The sequence below is a fragment of the Amphiprion ocellaris genome, chromosome 18 (genome assembly GCF_022539595.1).
Source record: "Amphiprion ocellaris isolate individual 3 ecotype Okinawa chromosome 18, ASM2253959v1, whole genome shotgun sequence".
Taxonomy (NCBI): Eukaryota; Metazoa; Chordata; class Actinopteri; family Pomacentridae; genus Amphiprion; species Amphiprion ocellaris.
The window spans coordinates 16,831,345-16,859,269 of record NC_072783.1 but is presented as its reverse complement, the minus strand read 5'-3'; the positions used below and the strand labels follow the sequence as shown (position 1 = coordinate 16,859,269).

Below are 27,925 nucleotides of genomic sequence, written 5' to 3'. Positions count from 1 at the left end.
TTGGCTCTGATTGGGAGCACAGTTTACATATTTGTAATTTTCAGAACGAAGATACAAAACAATAAGAGTTAATTTAGCTCCATAACAAATGTACTGCAATACATACAGATAAGTCATGAATAATTATCGCGTTAGATACTAACAGCTATCAACTTATCTGAGCAAACCAAGAAAGCCCAGACAAAGCCCAGAATCAGTTAAATGCTTGTCTTTTTTGTTTTTTCTTTTTGTTTGATTTTGCTTGTTTCAAATACTTCTGCAGAAAATGCAGAAAAGTACTGCAATCAGAAATAATTCATGAATTTATTCAGTTAAGGCCTGAACTCAAAGTTTTAACAGAGAGAACATATTTAGAACTTAGTTATAATGAATTCTCAAATTGTATTTCAGTTTGTTCCACAGATGTAGAATTGCATAGACATGGCAAGCTCACAATCTAATCTGATGAATGCCTTTTACTCAGTTGACATTTTCAGTCCAATAAAACAAAGGCATGAGCTTGAAGTAAAGTCAGCAGGTTGTGTGAGCTCCTGATGCTGTCTGACAGCGTTAGGCGGCTCAACAACAGGACTGCGGTTGTCTGACTGTATAAAAGACACAAGAATAAACTAGCAGATGTTAGTAATGTGTGTGATTTGCAGGGTTACAGGGGAAGCAGAAATAAACTCCTGGGTCAATATATCATTGTGGGGCTTTTTGTAACATAGTTGACAGGTATCATAGTTGACATTTTTGCTGTTTTCAGGCCAAATATCCTCATGGGCACCTATACAACCAAACACCACATGGCATTTACAGAGAAAGATTCTTCTAAAATATTTTATATACAATTTAGGAAAATTCAAATTGAAAGTTATTTATAAAGATATTGTAGTAAACCTGTTGACATGCGATAAATCCACACTTGACTCACACAATACTTTATATTAAATAACTAGAAAGTCTTGGAGTCTTGTCAGTCTTTTCTTCAGGAGGAAATGACATCATGAGGAGCAAGTCATGTGATCTGGAATTAACACGCTCAGTTTGAGAGGTGGTTTTGTAATGGGTAACTTACTTGAAAGTGATTTCTCGGACACATATACAATTTGTTATTTTCCATATCAAATTTGATATATTGTCAAAAAGAAACATCTGTCATGATTATCTCAATTTAATAAAAAGAACACAATCAAGCCAATTTTTGAAGAAGCTCATTTTATTGTTGTTTAGCTAATTAGAAGGTGGTTGTTATTTAGTTGCCATTTTAGTGATATCCGGTCTTTTTTTTTTTTTTATAAATAAGTGATTGTTTCCATAATAAACAAGTATGGAACTTACAAAGAACTTTTTTTTTTTTACTTTTAAGGAAAATGCGTTTAAGATATATCCCATGGACTTCAAAGTCCCTCAATTATATCTTGACTCTCCTGTTGCTTCTCCTCAGGGGCTGCTGTCGTGTTGCCGTGGCAACGGCCACAGCGTCAACATGACCGCCGGAGAGACAAGCGGTGCGGAAAAGGAGCAGCCGAAAGTAAGGGATTGTAACAGTGATGGACATTTTCAGCTTTCATGTGCGCTTGTTGTCTTCTTAGCTTTTACAGAAGAAGTTTGTGTTTCCCTGTAACCAGCAGGAGCTGCTGCCTCCAGAACACATCCAGGAGCTGCAGCAGAGCAGCGCCGAGCAGCTGCAAGCGTAAGTTAGCAGCTAAACAAAGCCAGCTAAGCTAAAGCTGCTATGGCAGTTTGTAAGAGACATGAATGCAGAGCTGCTGAGAATGCCCAGACGCACAGCTCCTTTACGCATGACATAATATGGTTTATCTCGCTGTTTTGTCCTCACCAAGTTATGTATTTCATTTTAAGGCTCGTAAATATGCTAGATTTGGAAGTTTAGTTCAGTTTGTTACATTTTTTTGAATTGCAGACTCACAAAAAGTGAATAACTGCCCCATTTCCCTTATTAGGAGCCTCGATGACGCATTTCAGCAGCATTTTGATGACCGCTGGATATCTAGATACTGCTACAGTGAAACAGTTTCAACACATGTGCTCTCTGTCATAGAGAACTGAAGAAGATCCTGGGCTTCACAAACCATCAGATCTGCATGAAGGAAGCTGTCCTGCTGGATTACTATGTCTGTGGTTTCTGGTGGGCTAAAGAGGCCAACTTTACTCCTACACAGGCCTCTTTCACCATGGCTGTGCTGTACAAAGTGCTGGATAACATAAGAGGTGGGGAAGATACAGTAAAGGCAGCATTCCTCAAGTTGTTCTTCAGTCTTGTGCAAGTTGCTGACAATATGTCATGACTTGCAAGAGAAAGTTTCTTTTGTGTTTCTATAGTATGGCAGTTTTACACAGCAAAACTGCCATACTATAGAAATACAAACGATACAAGACATGTCAACTTTTGGTCACTGTTTGTAAGTTATTACTGATGTAGAAAATAGCACACCCTTTGGTACTAGTGTCACGTGTCACCCCCTTCATTCCATTTCCCACGGTTATCCCCACTTCTGTTATCTTTGTTTTTGTTGCTGTCTGTCAGATGCCCCCATGCATGTGTGTTTTTTTTTTTTTTTGATCAGATGAACAGTTATTGCGATATGTGAAGAACACATGCACACACATATGGACATTTCCTGATTTTGAGCAGTCTGTCAAAACACTTTGTAAACCCACCTTTTTGCTTCAATATTTCCACATATCACTTGGACTAATGCTGCACACCTCACTATTTTTTCATAGTCAATATTTTTTATTCATTTGACCAGAGTGTTTTTACACATTCACATTTGAATGCACTCATACAAAATATTTTCGTATATTAAGATACAGTGATACACAGCCACAATAAAATGCAATACTTAAACAATAGCACTACCCTGAAGTTGAAGCAGCTAAATAAAATGTATCCATTCTTTTTTATTATTGTTTACATCTGTGCTTTTCCTACTGTCATATGTGAAACTATCTTTCATATAGAAGGCTTGCTGGCACAGGCTAAAGCAATCCAAAGTGCATTCATTAAATTTTACATTTGTAAAATTGGAATATTAGGAATACCTCTCAGTATAAGCTGAAGTAGTTCATAACCACCATTAACTATGAAATATGCTATACATGGCCCAAACGACTCAAGCATTTTGTTAGCAGGACATTATATGCTTTACAAAGATTATTATTATGAAAGGCTAATTGTTGCAGGGTTGTTCCATTACATTGCATTTGATTGTGTCCTGTATCCTGTTTTTTCTGCTATTTCAATGAATGAAAGATCAATTGAAATGTCTTATTACATGTAATGCTTGACCTCCAAAATATGTTGCCCTGTAGAGTATATCAGATTCACAGTACTAATTTGTGCTTTATTATATTATTTCAGAGAAACAGATGAGTTTAGTGGACAACATGGTGGAATTTTCTAAAGCCCTAAGTGCTGCCTGCCGATCTTCAACTTCAGAAGAATCCACCTCTTCACTTCTAGATAGCGAAGAGGCTGCAGCGCTCACACGTTTCATCAGCAATAGGTAAACATGTGACGTGTTTTCAGATCTTTTTTACTTGTTCAGACAAGACTTGGTCCAAATGCATGCATTCTATGTAGATCCTTGCCAATGTGTGGGCCTAGCATTAGTAACAAGCATTATGGCCCTGTTTTCACGAAAAAGGACCTCCTTTGTACCCCTTGATGGTTCAAACATCAGTCCACATCCTGTGGCAGCATATAAACATGGGTCCTGGGGATCACTGCTTGCATAAGCTCCGCATATCCCTAACACTGGCCTTACACTGTATGAAGCTGACAGGCACATCTTCATGCCAGGCAATCACTTACATTTCTGGTGGGGAACATGTTGACCTGATTAGCCAGTGTCATATAGTGAAAGTTGTCACAGCATGTCTTTAACAATGCAGTCTTCTAAGATAATCCAAAATCATAAACTATAAAAGGAGGAACCCAAGATTACAACATCAGAAAGAGTACAAAATGTACTTTTTATGTTTATTTAGAGCAATCAGGCATAATATGAAAACTGCTGATGTATGATGTCACCAGGTGACATTGATAACACTGATCATCTCATTATAATACAGTTCTCTGCCGGAAAGCTTTGGATCCTAGCTTACATTTGACATATAACATCCCTGAAGGAACATGACAAATAGCCAGAGGAATTGACACGGCTTCCAACATCTAGAATATGCCCAATCCACAGAAGAACCCCAGGACCATTATCATTGTATATACTGCCAGCATTTCTTTCAGACACCTCAGGACACCCTCAGGTCCTGTGTCATGACAAATCAGAGCTGTTTAGGTGGCATGAGGAAGACTTACATAATATTAGGCAGGTGGTATTGTGGCTGATCATTCTATGCCTTCCAGACATCTTAAGTTAAAGTAGCAAAAGTACTATAAAAGTGCTCCATTACAAACCATAGCCCAGCATTCAAGTTAAACAAAAAAAGGACAAGAATTAGAAAGATGTTTTTCACTTAAGTATTTTAGGTCAGAGCACTTAGAATTAGAACGCTTCATGCTATTATACCCTGGAGTATGTCATACAGATTTGTTATGTTGACTGATATGGCCAATTTTATCTGTTGATGGCGATGGAGAAGAAAGCACTGATATTGTAGGACAACATCAGGAGGGCAAAAAAAATGTGCTGGTTGTCCTCTGTCCTTTAACCAAGCAGTGTTTGTGGGTAAAGTAGTAGTTTTCCAGGGCTGCTCAGAAGTACCTACCCTGGAGTAGATACTTTTATCTCCCCTGAAAACAGTCCTGAGGGAGGTTCTATAGGGGCAGTTCTTGCAGTTAGAGCATGTACAAAGGTTTGGACTACCTAAAATGCCCTTCAGGTTCCTGCAGTGTAACACAATCTTTTGTGTTTTGAAGGTTCTCATTCAGGAAACTCTTGTGAAGTGAGGTAAAGTCAGTATCCTGTTGCCAACACTCTGTAGGTGGGCATAAACAAGCAACCTGGGCATCAGCCAAAGCACATGAGACAAACAAGTGTGATGAACATTATTATATTGATAGATGAGGTAACTACACTTACACTGTTATTATAGCTTGGTTATTAACTATATTTGAGATGACAGACTGTACTTGACTCTTCAGCGTGTGTGGACAACATTTTTTGTTTGTTTTTTTGGGTTACCAAGCTAATGTAGTATTTCTTAATACATTTTTGTAAGTTTTAAATTGTTTTCTCCACCAAATTATGAAATGTACAGTAAATGGGGTTAAGATTACTTTGTGCAGAATTATGAGGTAGTCTAACTGGTTTTCGGCCAGCGAAATATCTAAGTTAGGCTAAATATAATAATGCAGCATCTGAAACATCTCTTGCTGCAGACAAGAAAAGCCTCATAACATGATCAAGGGAATTGTTTAGCTCAATAAGGTTATGCATAAACTTTCGGTAGCTGGAATCAATACAAGTTAGGGACCAAAAAGTGAACAACAGACAATTGAGTCAACTGGACTTAGTTACAAAACATTTATTTACTAATAGCAGACAAGACAACTAACTATCATTAATGACATCTATCAACTTAGAACACAACAATACACATACAACACGAGACACTAAACGCAAAACAAACAATGAATGGAATGTGAATGACAGGGAAGGGAAGGAATAGAGCCCAATATTACGACACAATATTGGTAGAATATTACGTTGTAATATGGAGCTCCAGGAGGAAGGAATTAGGAGAGACCACACCTGAAAGCAGCCGTACAATTCTGGGAATGTCAATTTGAGAATTTGCCAAATTAATGGTTTTCGAAATTATAAGAATTTAGAAGAATGCACCAAGTATTCAGTGATTGGAAGGTACTTGGGTGCCCGTGATGATGAAGACGACGAAGACGATGATGAAGGTGACGATGATGTGGGTGGTCCGGTCGGCCTGTGGAAGCAGGTCAGAACAGCAGTGGACAGAGTGGAGCCTCAGAACGATGGATAGCAAGTAGACTTCAATAGTCAGGAGAACTCAATGTGGTGCTTTCAGGCATGGTCTTTTAAAATGGATTCTTGCATCTCATTAAGGGAGGGGGGCATCTGGACCAACCTCTGTTGGGGAGGGCTAAACTCCAGATGTCCCTCGCATAATTCCATGTGAAGATAATTTTGTGGTATCTATAACTCCAAAAATATAGTAATTTGGTGAGCATGATTTATCTAGGTGCATTACTAGCCAAGAGTGGATCAGAATGATACCAAATGTGATCATGTGAATAGCAGACAGGTTAAGACATATTATGTTGGTACCAATCAGGAGAAATAAAAGATTACAAGCGAGGCAAGATGTAGGTTGATCATGAAGTTATTGAAAAGTTCACTTGTTCTGTGAAATGGAGGTGCATAAAAAGGAATTTAGTCCAGAATTGTGAGATGATTGTCTTTGTTAGTTCTGATGTGAGTCCAGAGTTCCTTTGTCAGTGAGTAGAATGTCTTTGAAGTTGTCATGCAGGTTCCTGAGCCCCCCTTCTAGGGCTCAGCAATCAATCACAATGTTTATTGCCAGCAATTTGGTTTCTTTGTAGGCTTGGTAGTACTTGGGAGTTTAAATCAGCCTCTTGGCGGAGACAGGCCCAATACACATCCTGTATAGGGGAATCCTTTAACGTCTGATCCCGTGCTCGCCTCCTGCTTCGCTGATCAAAAGCGGAGCCTGTCTCCATCCTGTGGCTGCAGAGCTTTTAGGGCTCCAGAGCTATAGGCGGAGGTGGGTGGATAAACAAAACCCTGCTCTGGTTCTGTTTCATTGTTGATAATGGCTGGTGGATCCTACACTAATGTTATGTAGTGCTAGTGCTGTAGGGGAGCAAAAGAGAGGCACTGATGGAAGACACTTGGAAGTGAGCATTAACATCTCACCGTTTGGATTTCCCTGGAAAACTCATTCTGAGTGCTTAAAATAGAAATGCAGCTGTTACACCAAGGTCACAAGAAATGGATAATGCATATGACTTGCTTCACATTATTATCCATACTACCTTTAATACTTAAGGTGACATACTACCCATGTTTAGTCTTTTTCAGAAATACAGACTCTATCAGCTTCTTTTCACCACACCCAGAGAGGAGCTACTGACAGGCGTGGAGGTGAGGCAGATGTGACTGTTTTGCTTGTGTGTATGTTTGTATGCCTGAAGTAATCTTTTAAACATGCTGTGTTGCAGAAGACCATTGATGTGTTCTGTTGTCAGGATCCTCTCACCCCGCTGGAGCAGGGCATTTCCACCCACCTTTGCTTGCAGTAATTGCCCTGTCTGCTATTCAGTCTAATGAAAAGTTGATGCTGGGTGAATGACTGGCATGAATTAATATTAATTGCAGCCTGTGATTGTTTAATTCATTACTTTACTGTACTGTTTGTATATGGATCCATGCTGTGTATAACCAGTCCATAGGTCTACATATCTGACCGTTTCTGTACCAATCAATCCAGTGGTATGTAACAGAAACAACGAGAAGGTAACCACGTGCTTAGATGTTCCTTCGCAATAAATGGGTTGCCTGTTGACAAAAAAACAATAATAAAACAACTCTTGTCTGAATGATACAGCTTGGCTTCATATGGGGCATTATTGTAGCAAAACCATTTGTCAAACTTGTGCTTCAGTGGAAAGAAAACTCCTTCCTGTAGAGTGTGCATATTACTGTAAGTTGGTCGACAGTTTCATCTTTGGGGTGGGGGGGTTTGTATTCAAAAAAAGAGCCAACGTGCTGTTTAGTGCAGGGGTATTCAACTAAAATTCAAAGAGGCCCAGTCAGAGAAAACGTATTAAAGCAAAGGTCCAGAAAATCTCAATGTCTAACTTGAATTAGTGTGATATATGTTGATGTAACCTGGTAGTTTTATTAGTGTCTGCATGTAAACAATAACTGACCGTCAAATCAAATAAATTCAGTACGGTTCAAAAACATTTTGACAACATTTATTAATAAATAACTTTTGATATAACTGTACATCTGAAAATACAGAACCAACTTATATACATCTTTAACAATACCTAAATCTCAAACAATTTGAACAGTTGAACACTTTTACTTTTTTTTCTCTTATATCACTCCCCTTATACCCCTGCTGCTTAATGGGAGAACGGAGCTGCCAGTATTTTGAATTGTGGTCTGAAAGGTGTCAGCGTCATTCTTAAATACATTTGGAGCTCATTGGTGAGTTTGAAACCATATTTAGTTTGGATTATTTCAGTTGAGAAGCTGGCTTACAGCTGTATGTTGAGCCAAACATAGTCAACATGTGCAGGGCGACTTTCCTCTCAGTGTTGATTTGTTTATTACTCCACCAAGGAAAGTGGCAGAGTTATGTGACGATCAGCATACGTTTGTCTGTGAATCTGTCTGTCTGACATTTTGCTCCGGCTAACTCTGAAGCTGCCTGGTGTTTAAGAGTATTTTTATTAGCATGAGTAACAATAACAAATATTTATGCAGAAAGCACAGGCCAAAGTCCCGTGAGACTAAAAAGAAATCAATATTCAACAGCAATAAAATAATATTTGTAACTGAAGTGATGTTGCTGTCTGCTGAAGAGGTAGAGAATTCTCAGTTTAGGACCCATGACTAGATAGCTATTTTTTCATCTGATAAAAAATTATGAGAAAAAAACTATATTATTCTGAAAAAATACAATCTATTTCTTAAGTGAGTACAAGCTGTTCAAACTGTATAACCTCTCAATGATGATGTTATTTTTAAGTTCATCAGTAGAGTATTTCCTCTTCTTATGAACAGGCAAAGTGGGGGGTTCTGAGACTCAGGTGCAAACAGTGAAGTCACAGCAGTCCACATGGCAGGGAGGGATCATTCACAGGTGCAGGTGCCAGGTGGGGAATCTCAAGTGTGTGGGAGCAGAAGCGGATCTGAATAGTTGAGGCTGGAGCCGAGGCTGTGGCAGAGGCCATGGTGCATTCAGGGAGAGTCGCAGAGCTGAGGCAGAAGAGATTTCAGGTTACTGGAGTTCAAAACAGAGCAAAAGCAGAAGAATGGCCTAAGCTGACTAACAACAGTTGATCAACGGTCTGGCTATGGCGTTTATGGAGCGAGCAGGTAGTTTGCAGGTACAGCACTGACTGCCCGCAGCATGTGTGTTAGCACAGGTAATTATCCAATCCACTGCACCTGTGCACATTTCACACACACACACACACACACACACACACACACACACACACACACACACACACACACACACACACACACACACACACACACACACACACACCTCACTCACGCCCACATGATGGAAAAGGGAAAGGAGGGAGGAGGAGAGGAAGAGGGAAGGCTGTCACTCAGGAGAGCGGGAGGTGGAGGGCACGACATAAAGACAAATAATTGAGAATTTGTTTGCTTGTTCCTCAGAATTTGTTGGCAGAGAGAAATTAATACTGAAGCAAGAAAAAAAATACTGTACAAAAGTACAAAAAGCAAAATGTACTGAGAGATTTCCAATCAGTCTAACTGCATGAACATGGTTATAAAAATGAGCTGTGAAGTCCAGAACTTTCTTAGATTTTGACCTGTAGGGTGTGGGCATCTGAATGTCTGTGTCATGACTCAAACCATGAACCTGACTTGAAAAAGACTCAAGTCAGGTTCGGTTTCAAGTCGTCAGTCATCGAGCCTGAGAGCAGCAAAAAGATGCAAATGTGTTTAAAAACCACATTTATTGACAGGATTTCTGTCATTGGATGCTCATTCTATGACATTTTTAAACCTTTATCCTGCAGAAAGTGAACAATCTGTAGTCCTGCAGCCAGACGAAACTGGTTAAAAATCTTGAAAACTGATCATAATATTGCCAATACTTACATTTATTTCCATTTATTGAACACAGAAAGTGAATAACATGCAGCACTGCAGCCAGAGGAAACCTCTTGTGTGCCTTTATTACCAATTAAAATTCATGAAAACTGAAAAAAATATTGTCAATATTTCCATTTTCATAGACTGGTTTTAGCCTGTTATCTGACAGAAGAAGGAAGATTTGTAGCCTTGCAAGTCAAGGGAACTTTGCTTTATTTATTTATTTTTACCATGATTTCAGGTAATCATGGTAAAAATTACCTGAAAAATCTGATAGTGTTTGTTTGTTTGTTTGTTTGTTTGTGATGGAAATAGATACAGTAAATTTGGTGACCATCTGAAAATGTGTGAAAGCAGAGGTTGCAGCAATAAAAACCCAGTTCATTCACCCACTGGCTGTCAGACCATAGACTCTCATACCCCGTATTCCTGCCGGGGTCGTGCCACAGTACTTACCCCTGACAGAAAGTGTATCCCCTGCTGCAGGAGCACCCATGTATTTGGAAGGATGGAGCTACAATTCTGTGTTTAGATATCAGCTTAGCTTATTCATATAACAAAATGTGGATTGTTAGTCATGCTTTGATTGTCAAAAATGTTTGGTAATGTAACATGTGACATTCCTGCCTAAATAAATGCTTTTGCTATTCCGTACATTACGTGTTGCACAAGTTAATAGCATTCATAGTGCTCCAGGACACAGGCTTATCCTTTTCCTTTTTGTACTTAAGTGTAATATTGCTAGGCGATCAGCCTGCTACCTACATGAAGGCTAAATACTCTTTGGGTACGAGATTCAAACATGCTGTAATTCAATCTTTAGGAACAATCTGTCGAACTTCTGATACAGTAAAATCAACACTACTGTGAGCATTTTAATACACTGTCAGACTCAGTTCCACCTTTTTGACTTGAATTATAGGCTCTGATAAACTTACGGCAGCACTGTCAGAAATAGTCATTGCTGTAACTCACTTTTCCTTTCCAAAGGGTATCTTATCTTTAGATATTGGTGTATTTTTAAAAATTATCCCTCTGTTGATCTTCATAATTTCATAACATTTATTCAGTTATTCTCAACACGGACAAATGAAGATACAGGATTATCGAGCAGAACATGTTATGTGGAGACACATTATTTCAGCCTGCTTCATTGTGCTTGCCAGAAAATGTGTCTCCCTCTCTATAATCTTCATTTCATCTACTGCCATCATGTTGTTTATTCTTTAGATATTTCTGATTATGTTTAACTACCTTGTGAATTAGGACCAGTTTCATCAATCACAGCTAAAGTTACAGGGGGGGGTTACATATTATTTTAGCCTTTTTTTCTTTTTGCAAGAATTCCTGTAGCTTGGAAGACGGCTACTTTTGATAAAACTGGGCTTATAGCACATTGTCTGCCTTGCAACAATGGGAAAGAGGCACCGTTTATGTTTTGACAACCTATATCTAATGAGTTATTGATGCTGGAAGTCCGAATCTGTGAATATCTTTCCAACTTTACTGAACTTGGGGCCACTACCACCTAAGGAGTGATATATTTAATTTTGAAAAAAGCATTTAGCCATACTTAAAGCTTTAAGTGCTTTATTAACACGGAACTAAAAATTTTGTATTGTTTTATTATCACAGGTTCTGTCTGAAAAGAGGTGGCATCATTTTAAACAGTGAAATCAAACTAACAAAATGTAATGACCAACCAGTGAGTAACACTGGATTCTGCAAAAACATAAACAACTTTTTTAAAAATCTAAATCTTAACACAGTTAATGTATTAACTTATTTATGTGTGTATGCATGTATTTATTGATTTATTTAGTACTTTTAACATATCAGAGTTCTGAGTGAATTTTTCTTAAGATAGGCAAAGGCCATTTATTGATCACATATAGGCTGTTAAATGTTTATTAAAAACTAAAAAGCATTTTAAAAAAAACAACTTAGGCATTTATTGAGTCACTAAAATACTGTAGAGTACAGACCACATCAGCATGATTATAAGCATCCTCTGGTAAATTAACAACCAGATACTGATGTCTCTCACCATATGGACTTCAGGAGATGACTGGGGGATGATAAACTGTGACCTACTGGTTGCAGCAGTGGACAGAGTGGAGCCTCGGAACAACGGATAGCAAGTAGACTTCAGTAGTCAGGAGAACTCAATGTGGTGCTTTCAGGCATGGTCTTTTAAAATGGATTCTTGCATCTCATTAAGGGAGGGGGCATCTGGACCAACCTCTGTTGGGGAGGGCTAAACTCCAGATGTCCCTCGCATAATTCCACGTGAAGATAATTTTGTGGTATCTATAACTCCAAAAATATAGTAATTTGGTGAGCGTGATTTATCTAGGTGCATTACTGGCCAAGAGTGGATCAGAATGATACCGAATGTGATCATGTGAATAGCAGACAGGTTAAGACATATTATGTTGGTACCAATCAGGAGAAATAAAAGATTACAGGCGAGGCAAGATGTAGGTTGATCATGAAGTTATTAAAAAGTTCACTTGTTCTGTGAAATGGAGGTGCATAAAAAGGAATTTAGTCCAGAATTGTGAGATGATTGTCTTTGTTAGTTCTGATGTGAGTCCAGAATTTCTTTGTCAGTGAGTAGAATGTCTTTGAAGTTGTCATGCAGGTTCCTGAGCCCCCCGTCTAGGGCTCAGCAATCAATCAGAATGTTTATTGCCAGCAATTTGGTTTCTTTGTAGGCTTGGTAGTACTTGGGAGTTTAAATCAGCCTCTTGGCGGAGACAGGCCCAATACACATCCTGTATAGGGGAATCCTTTAACGTCTGATCCCGTGCTTGCCTCCTGCTTCGCTGATCAAAAGCGGAGCCTGTCTCCATCCTGTGGCTGCAGAGCTTTTAGGGCTCCAGAGCTATAGGCGGAGGTGGGTGGATAAACAAAACCTGCTCTGGTTCTGTTTCATTGTTGATAATGGCTGGTGGATCCTACACTAATGTTATGTAGTGCTAGTGCTGTAGGGGAGCAAAAGAGAGGCACTGATGGAAGACACTTGGAAGTGAGCATTAACATCTCACCGTTTGGATTTCCCTGGAAAACTCATTCTGAGTGCTTAAAATAGAAATGCAGCTGTTATACCAAGGTCACAAGAAATGGATAATGCATATGACTTGCTTCACATTATTATCCATACTACCTTTAATACTTAAGGTGACATACTACCCATGTTTAGTCTTTTTCAGAAATACAGACTCTATCAGCTTCTTTTCACCACACCCAGAGAGGAGCTACTGACAGGCGTGGAGGTGAGGCAGATGTGACTGTTTTGCTTGTGTGTATGTTTGTATGCCTGAAGTAATCTTTTAAACATGCTGTGTTACAGAAGACCATTGATGTGTTCTGTTGTCAGGATCCTCTCACCCCGCTGGAGCAGGGCATTTCCACCCACCTTTGCTTACAGTAATTGCCCTGTCTGCTATTCAAATTAATGAAAAGTTGATGCTGGGTGAATGACTGGCATGAATTAATATTAATTGCAGCCTGTGATTGTTTCATTCTTTACTTTACTGTACTGTTTGTATATGGATCCATGCTGTGTATAACCAGTCCATAGGTCTACATATCTGACCGTTTCTGTACCAATCAATCCAGTGGTATGTAACAGAAACAACGAGAAGGTGGTTAGATGTGCTTAGATGTTCCTTCGCAATAAATGGGTTGCCTGTTGACAAAAAAACTATAATAAAACAACTCTTGTCTGAATGATACAGCTTGGCTTCACATGGGGCATTATTGTAGCAAAACAATTTGTCAAAGCGTGGAAAAGAATTTGTCAAAGCGAACTGAAATCTGCAAAAGTTGTCTCAAAATTTGTCTGTCTGTAATTAGGTTTTCAAATGTGCAAAAAAATCCTGCTAATCTGTATTAAAATTTGTAAATGTAATAAGAGTTGTCAGTGCGCACAAAGAGCTGTCAGTGCGTACAAAGATATTGATAGTTGAAAAATCTACATATTCGGTTACAAGTACTGGAAATACAGGAAAATCACTAGTTACAAGTCAAGCAGCTTCAGTTTGCTGTCTTTTCACACGACTTTTGCTCCACTTCTGCCGTGACATCAGTATCTGTAACGTAGGGGTTTCTGTTTCCTGAGCTCAGGCTCACAGGCTCGTTCATGCTGGCTGCGTACCGCTCTGCTGCCCTGTACCTCATTAGTTAGGACGTCTGCAACCATCAGGCAGTGCTATGCCCCAGAGTCTTTGAGCGTACGCAACATTGTAGGGTGTAGACAACGATGGAGTTCTGACTGCACACAGTGAGTACATGTTAATGTTTTTGTAGCTTGTTGAATTACTCTGGCAAGGAACGCGGCAGAGTTATATGATAATTTGCGTATGTTTGTCCTTCTGTCCGCAACATTACTCAAAAATGGAATAACGGATTTGGATGAAAGTTTCAGGGAAGTCCGAAATGATACAAGGACCACCTCATTAGATTTTGGCAGTGATGTGGCTTATAGTCTGGAAAGATTTCCGTATCATTGCAAGATAGCGGCATGGTGTCACTGTAACTATGACAACAAGTGAACACTATGTCAGCTGCCTGCTCACCCCAAATTACTCTACTACACTCTTGACATCTGTTTTTCCTAAACTGAGGATGTAAACATGTTTATGCTCTCTCTGTCCCTAATATGACCCTGAGACAGACAGATGCTGGCTAGAGATAACATAGGAGTGAAAGACAACATTTTGAAAGGAAAACAAGGTTATTGTTATTGTTATATTCTTGTCCAGATGGCTTCTGAACTCACAGTCCTGTCACCATATTTGGATTGTAACATAAACATGGCTTGCCTTCCAAACAGTATATATACCCAAGGCCAGAGAGACTCCTTAGAATGTAGCAGAAAGTAGCATTCATGACAGCATTGTCAGCACCAATGCTGACAATGCTGTCATGAATGCTACTTTGTTGTATCACTTCTGCTGACGTCAGTAAACTCTACTCTCAACACAAGCCATCTGAGTCTCCAGAGTGTTTCTGAGTTTGCCTCCTGATTTCCTCTCTGGACATCGCAGAATTCTTCAACATTCAGTTCGAGCCAGGAGTCTGCAGAGAAGGCTTTTCCGTGCTCACTTGGAGGAGAATGATGCTGAACACACAGACCTGCTGCTTCACATGGACGTTAGGTGGTTAAGCAGAGATAAATTTTTGGCCAGATTTATGTAGCTGTTACCTGAAATCAAGGACTTCCTGAAGCTTTCAAAACACATGGATTACCATACAAAGCTGGAGGACCGTCAGTGGCTTTTAGATTTATCTTTCCTCACTGATCTCACTGGCGAGCTCAGTGAATTGAATTTAGAATTGCAGGGTAAAGATGTAGTCAACAGGATGAGTTCAGTGAACACGTTTAAAAGCAAGCTACAGCTGATGTCCAGCAGGCTGCAGCGTGGTAACCTGCACAACTTCCCTCACATGCAAGCAGAACTACAACATCAAGCTAAAGGTGTGACACAGCTTGACAGTGCACGTTATGAGGAGCATGTTCAGAGCATCTCCTCAGAGGTTGAGAGACGTTTTGCTGACTTTGCATCCATCGAGCCTGTAGCCAGCAATATGTGTTATCCATTTGGTGCAAGTATTGATGTTGGTGAAGTCAAATCACTTTTCAACTTGGAAAGCTTCGCTCTTGAGGATGAGATTCTGACATTGCAAAATGACATTGAGATCAAAGCCGGATCAACATCCGCTTAACCTGGAGAGCATGTGGAGTTCTGGAAACTACTGGTGGAGGAGAAGTATCTCAATCTCATCCCAATGTCAGGTTCAAGGTACAAGATGTGCTTTGAACCTGACGGCTCTTTTTGGATCAACCTACTTGTGCAAATCTACTTTCCCGCACATGAAAATCATCAAGTCCAAGTACAGATCAGCAATGACTGATGACCACCTTGCAGCCTGCCTATGCCTTGCAACCATCTCCCACACTCCTGACTACAAGAAGCTAGCCTCCAGTGCCAGGTCTCCCACTAAGATAGGAAGTGATTTCCTTTTTCAAACTCAGAGATCTACCTGTTTTGTATCTGGTTTATTTTTCTGTTTATTTCATATTAAGGTAAGTTATGGCTATCATTCATCATGCAGATTGGCGTGTGTGTGTGTGTGTGTGTGTGTGTGTGTGTGTGTGTGTGTGTGTGTGTGTGTGTGAGAGAGGAGCAGAGAGAGCAGGTTTGTGCTACAGCGCACTATGTAAACTGGCAACTGCGTGAGAGGAATTTGTCAGTGTGTGTGTGTTTGAGAGAGGGAGGGTTTGTGATGTGATGTCTAGTGGTTGTGTGACAACAAGAAAAAGTGTTGTTCGGTTAGTTACTCAGTTACTGCAGGCTAGAAACGATGTGTGTGGGTTAGCAATTTTGACAATGGACTGGTAAATCGCGGGAGGTTGGGTACTTGAAAAGTAGATCTTGGGTCAAAAAAGGTTGGGCACCCCTGCCTTACAGGGTCCCATTGAACGAGGCAACCCATGGACTTAAGGGATCCTTTCATCATTCGGTACCCACAGTGTGGCATCGTTAACTTTATGTCTGAAACCATGGCATCCAACTCTTCAATATAGGGAGATCACTGACATGTTGTTTTCTGACAGTCTTCTGTGGATTGTATGTCTTGACACTCCCAACAAGCTTGCAATAGTTGTGACGGATAAAAGGATTTCAAGAAGATAATGCAGGTACTCTTGGTTAAAATAACTCTTGGGATGTCCTGCTTGATCTGTACCTATTTGGACTGAAAGATTTGCTTGTAAATAAATCAGTGCTACTTAAAATAGCACTACAAAAAACCAGGTCTTGAGTGCACACAAATTCTATGCGGTCCAAAGCCAGTGGTCTGTGGTTTAAAATATAAAGCAGCCAAAAATGGAGCCTCTCAAGGATGTTACAGCGTAGCAGAACCTGTAATAGAAAAATTACTTGGCATTAGTTTAGGATGTCTTTACAGTGCATCTTTCTGAAAACTATTTTGATGGCTCCCAAATGTACGGAGGCATGGTACATTTCATATATGAGACTCCACTTAGGTCACTTACTAATTCAGAAAAAGAGCCAACGTGCTGTTTAGTGCAGGGGTATTCAACTAAAATTCAAAGAGGCCCAGTCAGAGAAAACGTATTAAAGCAAAGGTCCAGAACATCTCAATGTCTAACTTGAATTAGTGTGATATATGTTGATGTAACCTGGTAGTTTTATTAGTGTCTGCATGTAAACAATAACTGACCGTCAAATCAAATAAATTCAGTATGGTTCAATAACATTTTGACAACATTTATTAATAAATAACTTTTGATATAACTGTACATCTGAAAATAAAGAACCAACTTATATACATCTTTAACAAACCTAAATCTCAAACAATTTGAACAGTTGAACACTTTTACTTTTTTTCCTCTTAAATCACTCCCCTTATATCCCTGCTGCTTAATGGGAGAACTGAGCTGCCAGTATTTTGAAACATGGTCTGAACTGTGTCAGGGCCATTATCAAACACATTTGGAGCTCACTGGTGAGTTTGAAACCATATTTAGTTTGGATTATTTCAGTTGAGAAGCTGGCTTACAGCTGTATGTTGAGCCAAACATAGTCAACATGTGCAGGACGACTTTCCTCTCAGTGTAGATTTGTTTATTACTCCACCAAGGAAAGTGGCAGAGTTATGTGACGATCAGCATACGTTTGTCTGTGAATCTGTCTGTCTGACATTTTGCTCCGGCTAACTCTGAAGCTGCCTGGTGTTTAAGAGTATTTTTATTAGCATGAGTAACAATAACAAATATTTATGCAGAAAGCACAGGGCAAAGTCCCGTGAGACTAAAAAGAAATCAATATTCAACAGCAATAAAATAATATTTGTAACTGAAGTGATGTTGCTGTCTGCTGAAGAGGTAGAGAATTCTCAGTTTAGGACCCATGACTAGATAGCTATTTTTTCATTTGATAAAAAATTATGAGAAAAAAACTATATTATTCTGAAAAAATACAATCTATTTCTTAAGTGAGTACAAGCTGTTCAAACTGTATAACCTCTCAATGATGATGTTATTTTTAAGTTCATCAGTAGAGTATTTCCTCTTCTTATGAACAGGCAAAGTAGGGGGTTCTGAGACTCAGGTGCAAACAGTGAAGTCACAGCAGTCCACATGGCAGGGAGGGATCATTCACAGGTGCAGGTGCCAGGTGGGGAATCTCAAGTGTGTGGGAGCAGAACCGGATCTGAATAGTTGAGGCTGGAGCTGAGGCTGTGGCAGAGGCCATGGTGCATTCAGGGAGAGTCACAGAGCTGAGGCAGAAGAGATTTCAGATTACTGGAGTTCAAAACAGAGCAAAAGCAGAAGAATGGCCTAAGCTGACTAACAAGAGTTGTTCAACGGTCTGGCTTTGGCGTTTATGGAGCGAGCAGGTAGTTTGCAGGTACAGCACTGACTGCCCGCAGCATGTGTGTTCGCACAGGTAATTATCCAATCCACTGCACCTGTGCACATTTCACACACACACACACACACACACACACACACACACACACACACACACACACACACACACACACACACACACACACACACACACACACACACACACACACACCTCACTCACACCCACATAATGGAAAAGGGAAAGGAGGGAGGAGGAGAGGAAGAGGGAAGGCTGTCACTCAGGAGAGCGGGAGGTGGAGGGCACGACATAAAGACAAATAATTGAGAATTCGTTTGCTTGTTCATCAGAATTTGTTGGCAGAGAGAGATTAATACTGAAGCAAGAAAAAAAATATTGTACAAAAGTACAAAAAACAAAATGTACTGAGAGATTTCCAATCAGTCTAACTGCATGAACATGGTTATAAAAATGAGCTGTGAAGTCCAGAACTTTCTTAGATTTTGACCTGTAGGCTGTGGGCATCTGAATGTCTGTGTCATGACTCAAACCATGAACCTGGCTTGAAAAAAGACTCAAGTCAGGTTCGGTTTCAAGTCGTCAGTCATCGAGCCTGAGAGCAGCAAAAAGATGCAAATGTGTTTAAAAACCACATTTATTGACAGGATTTCTGTCATTGGATGCTCATTCTATGACATTTTTAAACCTTTATCCTGCAGAAAGTGAACAATCTGTAGTCCTGCAGCCAGACGAAACTGGTTAAAAATCTTGAAAACTGATCATAATATTGCCAATACTTACATTTATTTCCATTTATTGAACACAGAAAGTGAATAACATGCAGCACTGCAGCCAGAGGAAACCTCTTGTGTGCCTTTATTACCAATTAAAATTCATGAAAACTGAAAAAAATATTGTCAATATTTCCATTTTCATAGACTGGTTTTAGCCTGTTATCTGACAGAAGAAGGAAGATTTGTAGCCTTGCAAGTCAAGGGAACTTTGCTTTATTTATTTTTTTTTACCATGATTTCAGGTGATCATGGTAAAAATTACCTGAAAAATCTGATAGTGTTTGTTTGTTTGTTTGTTTGTGATGGAAATAGATACAGTAAATTTGGTGACCATCTGAAAATGTGTGAAAGCAGAGGTTGCAGCAATAAAAACCCAGTTCATTCACCCACTGGCTGTCAGACCATAGACTCTCATACCCCGTATTCCTGCCGGGGTCGTGCCACAGTACTTACCCCTGATAGAAAGTGTATCCTCTGCTGCAGGAGCACCCATGCATTCGGAAGGATGGAGCTACAATTCTGTGTTTAGATATCAGCTTAGCTTATTAATATAACAAAATGTGGATTGTTAGTCATGCTTTGATTGTCAAAAATGTTTGGTAATGTAACATGTGACATTCCTGCCTAAATAAATGCTTTTGCTATTCCGTACATTACGTGTTGCACAAGTTAATAGCATTCATAGTGCTCCCGGACACAGGCTTATCCTTTTCCTTTTTGTACTTAAGTGTGATATTGCTAGGCGATCAGCCTGCTACCTACAAGAAGGCTAAATACTCTTTGGGTACGAGATTCAAACATGCTGTAATTCAATCTTTAGGAACAATCTGTCGAACTTCTTATACAGTAAAATCAACACCACTGTGAGCATTTTAATACACTGTCAGACTCAGTTCCACCTTTTTGACTTGAATTATAGGCTCTGATAAACTTACGGCAGCACTGTCAGAAATAGTCATTGCTGTAACTCACTTTTCCTTTCCAAAGGGTATCTTATCTTTAGATATTGGTGTATTTTTAAAAATTATCCCTCTGTTGATCTTCATAATTTCATAACATTTATTCAGTTATTCTCAACACGGACAAATGAAGATACAGGATTATCGAGCAGAACATGTTATGTGGAGACACATTATTTCAGCCTGCTTCATTGCGCTTGCCAGAAAATGTGTCTCCCTCTCTATAATCTTCATTTCATCTACTGCCATCATGTTGTTTATTCTTTAGATATTTCTGATTATGTTTAACTACCTTGTGAATTAGGACCAGTTTCATCAATCACAGCTAAAGTTACAGGGGGGGTTACATATTATTTTAGCCTTTTTTTCTTTTTGCAAGAATTCCTGTAGCTTGAAAGACAGCTACTTTTGATAAAACTGGGCTTGTAGCACATTGTCTGCCTTGCAACAATGGGAAAGAGGCACCGTTTATGTTTTGACAACCTATATCTAATGAGTTATTGATGCTGGAAGTCCGAATCTGTGAATATCTTTCCAACTTTACTGAACTTGGGGCCACTACCACCTAAGGAGTGATATATTTAATTTTGAAAAAAACATTTAGCCATACTTAAAGCTTTAAGTGCTTCATTAACACGGCACTAAAAATTTTGTATTGTTTCATTATCACAGGTTCTGTCTGAAAAGAGGTGGCATCATTTTAAACAGTGAAATCAAACTAATAAAATGTAATGACCAACCAGTGAGTAATACTGGATTCTGCAAAAACATAAACAACTTTTTTAAAAATCTGAATCTTAACACAGTTAATGTATTAACTTATTTATGTGTGTATGCATGTATTTATTGATTTATTTAGTACTGTTAACATATCAGAGTTCTGAGTGAGTTTTTCTTAAGATAGGCAAAGGCCATTTATTGATCACATATAGGCTGTTAAATGTTTATTAAAAACTAAAAAGCATTTTAAAAAAAACAACTTAGGCATTTATTGAGTCACTAAAATACTGTAGAGTACAGACCACATCAGCATGATTATAAGCATCCTCTGGTAAATTAACAACCAGATACTGATGTCTCTCACCATATGGACTTCAGGAGATGACTGGGGGATGATAAACTGTGACCTACTGGTTGGGTTCTCTCTGTTCTCATGTTTCTTACATGTTTGTCCCCTGACAGCTGGGTCCTAATGTTTTTTGAGCAACACACCATAGTATGACGTTTTTACAATGATGGTTCTACTATGAAGCCAGTTTGACATGTTCAGGTGTTCTTTGTGTGAAAACTCAGAGATTTCAGGTATCAGAAGGTGGTTTTCAACTTTCTTTGTTAACTTTCTGCTTCAATTTTAAATTAAATTTCCTTCACTAACCCAGCCCTCTGGACTTCCAGGAAGCTGTGTTCCTATTGGCTGTCCAGGTGGCTGCTTGGTGTTATTAGGAACACCTGAGCAGCTCAGTGTCTTCCTGCTTTATTTAGCTGCAGACAAACATTTCCTCTGTTTCTATTCACCAGTGAACCGGGTTTGGCTCCGTTGCTTTCGTTTGTTCTTTAGGCGCTGGCTTGCAGCTTCCAGCAGTAAAATCGTCTTTAATGTGTTTCTTGGTGTGTTTTAGGGCCTTGTACTGGATAGTTGTCTTGGTAAATGAGGTTCTTTAGCCACAGTTAGCACATGGTGCTAATGTGTGCAGTGATTAGTGGATTTGCAGCAGCTGAGTTGTGTCTTTATCTTGGCTGTAGTGAGTCTTCAGAGGTTTTTGGTCAGACACATTCTGTATTCTTGTTTGTGAACCAGCGTTGGTTGTCCAGAAGGTAAGAGTTCCTGTCCTGATTCTCTGTTCTCAGAGGTTCTCTGGTAGGCTGCAGGAGACTTTAGCGTTTGGGTTGTGCTAGTTTGGTTTTTGTACGGTTTCATTTGTACGACTATCTTGAGGCCCCTCCATGTGGTTTAGTGAGGTTTTCTGGAACAGTTCTACAAAGCAACCTGCAGCAGAAGAGAGTTTGAGAGTTTTTAGGAAGTTCTGGAGACCAGACTTTAGAGCAGCAGAAACATTTGTCAGCAGTTTCAGCAGGAGAAGGTGAGCTTCAGAGTAGAAATGAGACGGAAACCTTCTTGACCCGTGTGGTGAGGTCCTGTACCAAGAGTTTGAGCAGGTTGTGAAGAGTCTGTAGTTCTTTGGTCTAAAAGCACAAGAATCGACTCATTAAAGGAGAAAACGGGGAAATATTGTTGGTTCTTCTGTCGCTCTGCAGTTTCCAGTTTCCTTAGACTGAATATCAAGTTTGTATTTTAAATGATTTACCATGTGAGCCCAAGAAGACTTCAATAAACTCCCTCCATCCCCTGGACACAACAGATTTTATTACGATGTTAATTCTTTTTTTTTGTTTGTTTTTGAGTTTTACTCATAGTTTTAGCATAGTTTTTTCTCTTTGCTTGCTTAATTTTGTAATCTGTGTGAAAGGTGCTAAACAAATAAAGCTGAATTGATAAACTGAATAACTGACTAACTCATGATTGTGACAACAGAAGTATTTTCATTGTGATTTAAAGGTTTGTTTCGTTTTTAAGGTTGGGGTTAAAATCTTGACAGAAAAAAAAGATTAAAGAAATAAACTACAGTAAAAAAGCAATTAAATCAAAGGAAAAAACATTTAATATAATTAAACTTTTAAAAAGAAAATTAAATATTAAATACAATTAAATTATATGAGACAAAATATTTAATTAGATAATTAAACGGAAGATACAAAGCATGTAATTATGAAATTAAACAAAAATTTTTAAACAAAAATATTAAACATGAAAGATGAAATATTTTAGATAATTAAACATTTGAAAAATACAATTAAACAAGAATATTACACATTTATAAAAATCCAAAACATTTAATTAGATTAAACCTTTAAAAGTCAAAACATTTAATTAAAAAATTCAATGTTTAATTAGAAAATTAAATCTTAAAGACAATAAAACTTTAAATAGGAATTAAACAGAAAATACAATGAAGCATTAAAAAAGAAAATTAAACATTATAAGGTGGTAAAACATTTAAAAAGAAAAACAAAGATTTCATCGAAAAATTAAACATTGCGAAAGAAAAGGAAATTTTTCAAACAAGCCGATAAACCATTTGAAAAAACAACAATTAAACATTAAAAAGACAAAACATTTCGAAATCAGATCAGACATTAGAACAGAATAAAAGGTGAGAAAAGAGAAAAACTAAACATTTAAGAAGAATCAAACTAAAGATAAAACCTTTGAAAGGGCACCAGTTAAACTTTAGAAGATCAAATTAAACAGAAGAAACAATAAAATGATCAAAAGAGCAAAAACAGATAAAGGCCTTAAATTGTTTTCTAGTCTGAAATGAAAACATCAAGTTGTTTCTTCAAACATTTCCTCTTTCTATGTTCTTGGTTTGATTGTGGACAGGTTTACTAAGAACTCATTTCAGAAAACTGATTTCCAGATAAAGTCTACTAGAGGTTGAAGGCATCGATCAAACTAATGTTACCTTCTGATCTCCACAAACTTTACTGTTCAGTGAAAAGAATCAAAGTTTGTTGAGGATTTCTAAAAAACCCACAGGTGAAGGTCTGAGAAGAACTCAGATGGATGATCTAAATGTGAAATCAAGACTCATGGTCACAAGTTTTAAGGCTTCTGCTAACCAGAAAGTTCAAACTAACAGAGAAGTAGTGAGAAACTTTTAAAATTTCAGTCCTCAGACTGTCTGAAGGTTCAAACTAACAGAGAAGTACTGAGAAACTCTTAAGATTTCAGTCCTTGGACTGTCTAAAGGTTCAAACTAACAGAGAACTACTGTGGGACTTAGAAAATTTCAGTCCTCAGACTGTCTGAAGGTTCAAACTAACAGAGAACTACTGTGGAACTTAGAAAATTTCAGCCCTCAGACTGTGTGAAAGCTCAGGTTCTGAGGACTCGGGAGGTGTGGAGGCTTTGGAAAGTCTTGGAACTGAGGGTTCAACCCTCCAGCACAAAGGCTGAAGTCCAACCTCCTGAGAAAAATGGTCGAGTTGAGACTCAAGTTAAAAAAAAAACTCGAAATGGCAAAAAATAGATGATAAATGCGCAAAAAAAAGAAGAATTAGTATCTGAGCAAGTAGCTCAGGGGGATAAGAAGAGAGACTCCCAAGCGGAGGGTCGCAGGTTCAAGACCCACCACTGGCCTTTTTCTTTGTTTGTCTTTGTCAGGATTTTGAGAAAATTTAAGAAGTGTCTGGTCTTGAACCAGCGACCTACAGCTCCATAGGCAAATCCTTAACTCACTGAGCTACAGATCAGATAAAAAGAAATAAATTCGTCGTCCCTTTGACATCGTAGTTCGTGACGTGACCACATGGGCGGAGCCAAGGCGGAGTCTGGGTGGAGTCAAGGCGGAGACTAGGCGGGGAGGTGGGTGGCGGCCTCCCCCCTCTACTCCCCCACCTCCCCCCACCGCCCACCACACCTTCCCCCGCCCGCCGAGTTCTTCGAGTCTCGACAGGTTTTCCCGAGTTTCTTGAGTTTCCACCAGGTCGGAGGCAGAACAAGTTGTCATGAAGAGGTGTTGAAGTCGGCCAGGATGGACTGACTTTTTACAGCGACTAGAAGGAAGACGACTAGAAGAGCAGGTCTTTAACAACCATCCATAAAATCCATGGAGTTGGCTCCAGAGAAATGAAAGAAGGTCAACTTTTATCACCCTCCATCCAGATGTTCAACTTGATATCTTTACTTTGACATTTTTAGCACCACAAACCTTTAGTATCACACTTTATTATCATTTATTAGGACTTTAATGGAATCCACCAGCAGATTTACTTTTTGTTGACAAACTTTATTCTTGTCGTCGTGGGACTGCAGAATTTAAAACTGTTCCTTCTATTTGACCTCATGTTTATTAGTTTTAGTGGAGAAAGTTATTTTAATTGTCGATTAATCTCTTAAAAACCAAATAATAAATTGGGATAGTCAAGAGCTTTAAATTTCTTACTTTGTCATATTTTTTTGTATGACAAAAAAATATAAAAATAAAGCATCTTTAGAAAATTTGACCTGTAACTGGCGTTATATAAATAAAATAGAATTCAAATTGTATGTATCTTGTAATGTTGGAGTAATTCAGCCATATATGTTGGAAAACACATTTTCTTTGTCCATTAATCTGTCGTTCTCTCCAGTAATTTATTTCTTGTTTTGGTTTATAAAATGTCAAACCCAAATATATTCAGTTTACTGTCATAAAAACCAAAAAGATTTACATTCATGATGCAAGAATCAGGCAGTTTTTCACTTTTTATCTTAGTTTAGTCAGAAAGATAGTTGATAATGATAATTGTTGCAGCTTGTGAGCCGTAAAAGGTTTTAATCTTTGGGGCCGAGTGTCAAAAAACATTTAGAAACCAACATCAACAAAGCACTCAACAAAGGGAAATCCAACTTTTGCATGACAATGTCTAATTAAAGGACATTTATTTCCAGTGTAAATGTGTGATATTCATCCTCTGGAGCTTTCTCTTCACATCGTCTTCCACCTGGACTGGTTTGGTCGGGAGCATGTGCAACAAACATTTGAAAAACTGCACTTTAACATCAATGAATGACACTGAAGTTTAATCTCTACATAAATGAGAGTGAGTCTGGATGTGCTGCTCTGTCATTAACTCCTAAGTTTAGGGAAAGTTCAAACAAAAGAGGACAGTTCAGATTAGACTTGAGAATGAGCTTATTTTGAACAAACATCTCAGACTTTCTGAGCTTCAGCACCTCTAGCAAGATATTTTAACAACAAGCAACTCAAGAGATCCACAAGTTGGAGAGAGTTAGCTTTAGCTGAGCCAAAGAACATGTGGGACGCTAACCTAGCAAACATTTCAGACTTTTCTCTGTGAATTCTGAGAAATAATTTACTATTTAATGACAGAGATACACATCTTAACTCAGTCTCATTAAAACAGACTCTAATTCAGTGTCATCCATCCATATTAAAGTGCAGTTACCCAAAATGTTTGTTGCATGAGCTCCAACAAAACCTGTCCAGGTAGAAGGCCACTTTGACAAACAGGAAGTGGACGATTCCAAGCAGATTTATAGAAGGGGGAACCGGACTGTACTAAGTGTGGTCGAGTATAGAGGGGTGTTTTGTGGGTTTTTAAGGCTGATAATGATTATTAGTGAGACATTTGGAGTAGATATTCATTTGCAGTAAATAAAAGTATTTAAAATCTTGAGTTAAACTTAGAAGAACACAAACTCTAACAGAAAACTTTGATACATTTTTGTTTTGTTTACAGATGTTAAGTTAAAAGAGTTTTATTCGTTACGTATAACCAATCAAATCACTCCAGAAGACAGAGCGACCACAGGTAGATAAAGGTTCAGAGCCAAAGTAGCACCATTTTTAAATGTATTTATTACCGTAAATCAGTAAAAAATAAAATACTGATAATCAGTACAATAATCAGTCAGCCCACAATTACTACAATTCTACAATGTATGTCTCTTTGCTTTGACTTATTTGTACAATATACGATGTATATGATGGTGTTTTTTCATACTAAAGGCTATACTATGATGTTTTCTAAGAGACATACCATGCTACTCTGTTTGCACTCCTCCTCTGTTGTTTTCTGGATTGTACTCAGCTGCATGCCTTCGTCCACCAGGCCTCCGTTGACTCGTCCCCCCTGCCGTCTCTGGAGCTGAAGCTGGACTGGAATAGACCAAAGTACAGTCCAATCACGATGCCAGCTGCCTCTCAAAAGGCTCCTTCATCTGGCAGGTGGCAGCACTTCTTCTGAGGAGAAGCTGAGCTGGCCCGGCAGAACTTTGGAGATGTATTTCAGTGGTTGGTGGATGTGTGAGGAGATAGAGAGGGACCTTTGAATTGTTCACAAAGGAAAACAGGGAACCCATTGGTAGTTTTAGTTTAGGGTGCTACTGCAGTGTGTTTTTGGTTTTTAAGAGGTGAACAGGAAGAGTTTTTTTTTGTATTGATTATCTTTTACTTTGTTCCTGTTTGGAATGCCCATCAATGTCAACATGAAGTTCACTTTTATCTCTGTTTATTTATTTTTATTTTACTAACACCCATTTGTTTTTAACCCCCTCACATGTTGTGTTGTTGTAAACTTACTCTTTCAAATAAATTCTCGTCTAACCCTCTGGAAACCAGCGTTTGGACTGTTTTTGTGTTGCTCCTCACCTACTGACAGCTGTGGACTAAAGGCTATACTGTGACGTTTTTAGAGCGACATGCTCTACTATGATGTTTGTTGGGCGACACGCTATACTATAGACTTTTTTAATTGGCATATTACTGTGACTTTTTTCTGTTTTAGGTTTTTTTTTTGTTTTATTTTTTTAGCAACATATAAGAATTTGAACAGTTTTAAAAGTTACTATACTTTTACTTGTGCAATGAAATTATTATTCTATGGCATTTTTTAGATGACATATTATACTCTGATGTTTTCTTGAATTACCTACTATTTTGACAATATACTGCACTATGACATTTTTTGAACCACATATCATACATGACAATTTTAGGCAACATCCTATCATTTTGCGCTTTTTGAACCACATAATAATCTATGTTTTGTTTTTTTTTTCTTGCCAACATGCTGTACTATGAACTACAGGCCATACTATGTTATTCTTGAGTAAAGCATACTATACTTTGACATTTTCTGAACTACATCCTATACTATGGCGTTATACACAGAGTGCTTTGGTTACATGTTGATTTATAATCTAGATTTTTTTCTGTTTTGTTTTTTGACAGGATTACCACAGACCTGACTGTGAACACCGTCGACACCCACCTCAGGAGACGCTGCCTAAGATCTCAAGGCTGCTTGGTCGTGGTCTTTCTGGCACATACTCTTCCAAGATGAGCCAGGAAGTTTAACACTGATGGAAT

General features: G+C 38.6%; 1 protein-coding gene and 1 long non-coding RNA gene across 5 annotated transcripts; both read left to right on the top strand.

Annotated features, from left to right (window-relative positions):
* Positions 1-27,925, top strand: cabcoco1 (ciliary associated calcium binding coiled-coil 1). Of its 4 annotated transcripts, none has more exons than XM_035950023.2 (6): positions 1-1,513; positions 1,614-1,675; positions 2,045-2,214; positions 3,368-3,512; positions 7,034-7,106; positions 7,184-7,561. In XM_035950023.2, exons 1-6 carry the CDS (start codon positions 1,310-1,312, stop codon positions 7,262-7,264), a joined length of 735 nt encoding a protein of 244 aa, XP_035805916.2. In that variant the 5' UTR covers positions 1-1,309; the 3' UTR covers positions 7,265-7,561. The 4 variants fall into 4 exon arrangements, with proteins under 4 accessions (XP_035805916.2, XP_035805917.2, XP_023130097.2 ...); XM_035950024.2 differs by having other exon boundaries at positions 1,611-1,675; positions 7,187-7,561; XM_023274329.3 differs by having other exon boundaries at positions 1,611-1,675.
* Positions 11,968-13,572, top strand: LOC129347341 (uncharacterized). Its single transcript, XR_008599393.1, has 2 exons — positions 11,968-13,108; positions 13,186-13,572. It is a non-coding gene; the product is annotated as an uncharacterized LOC129347341 (long non-coding RNA).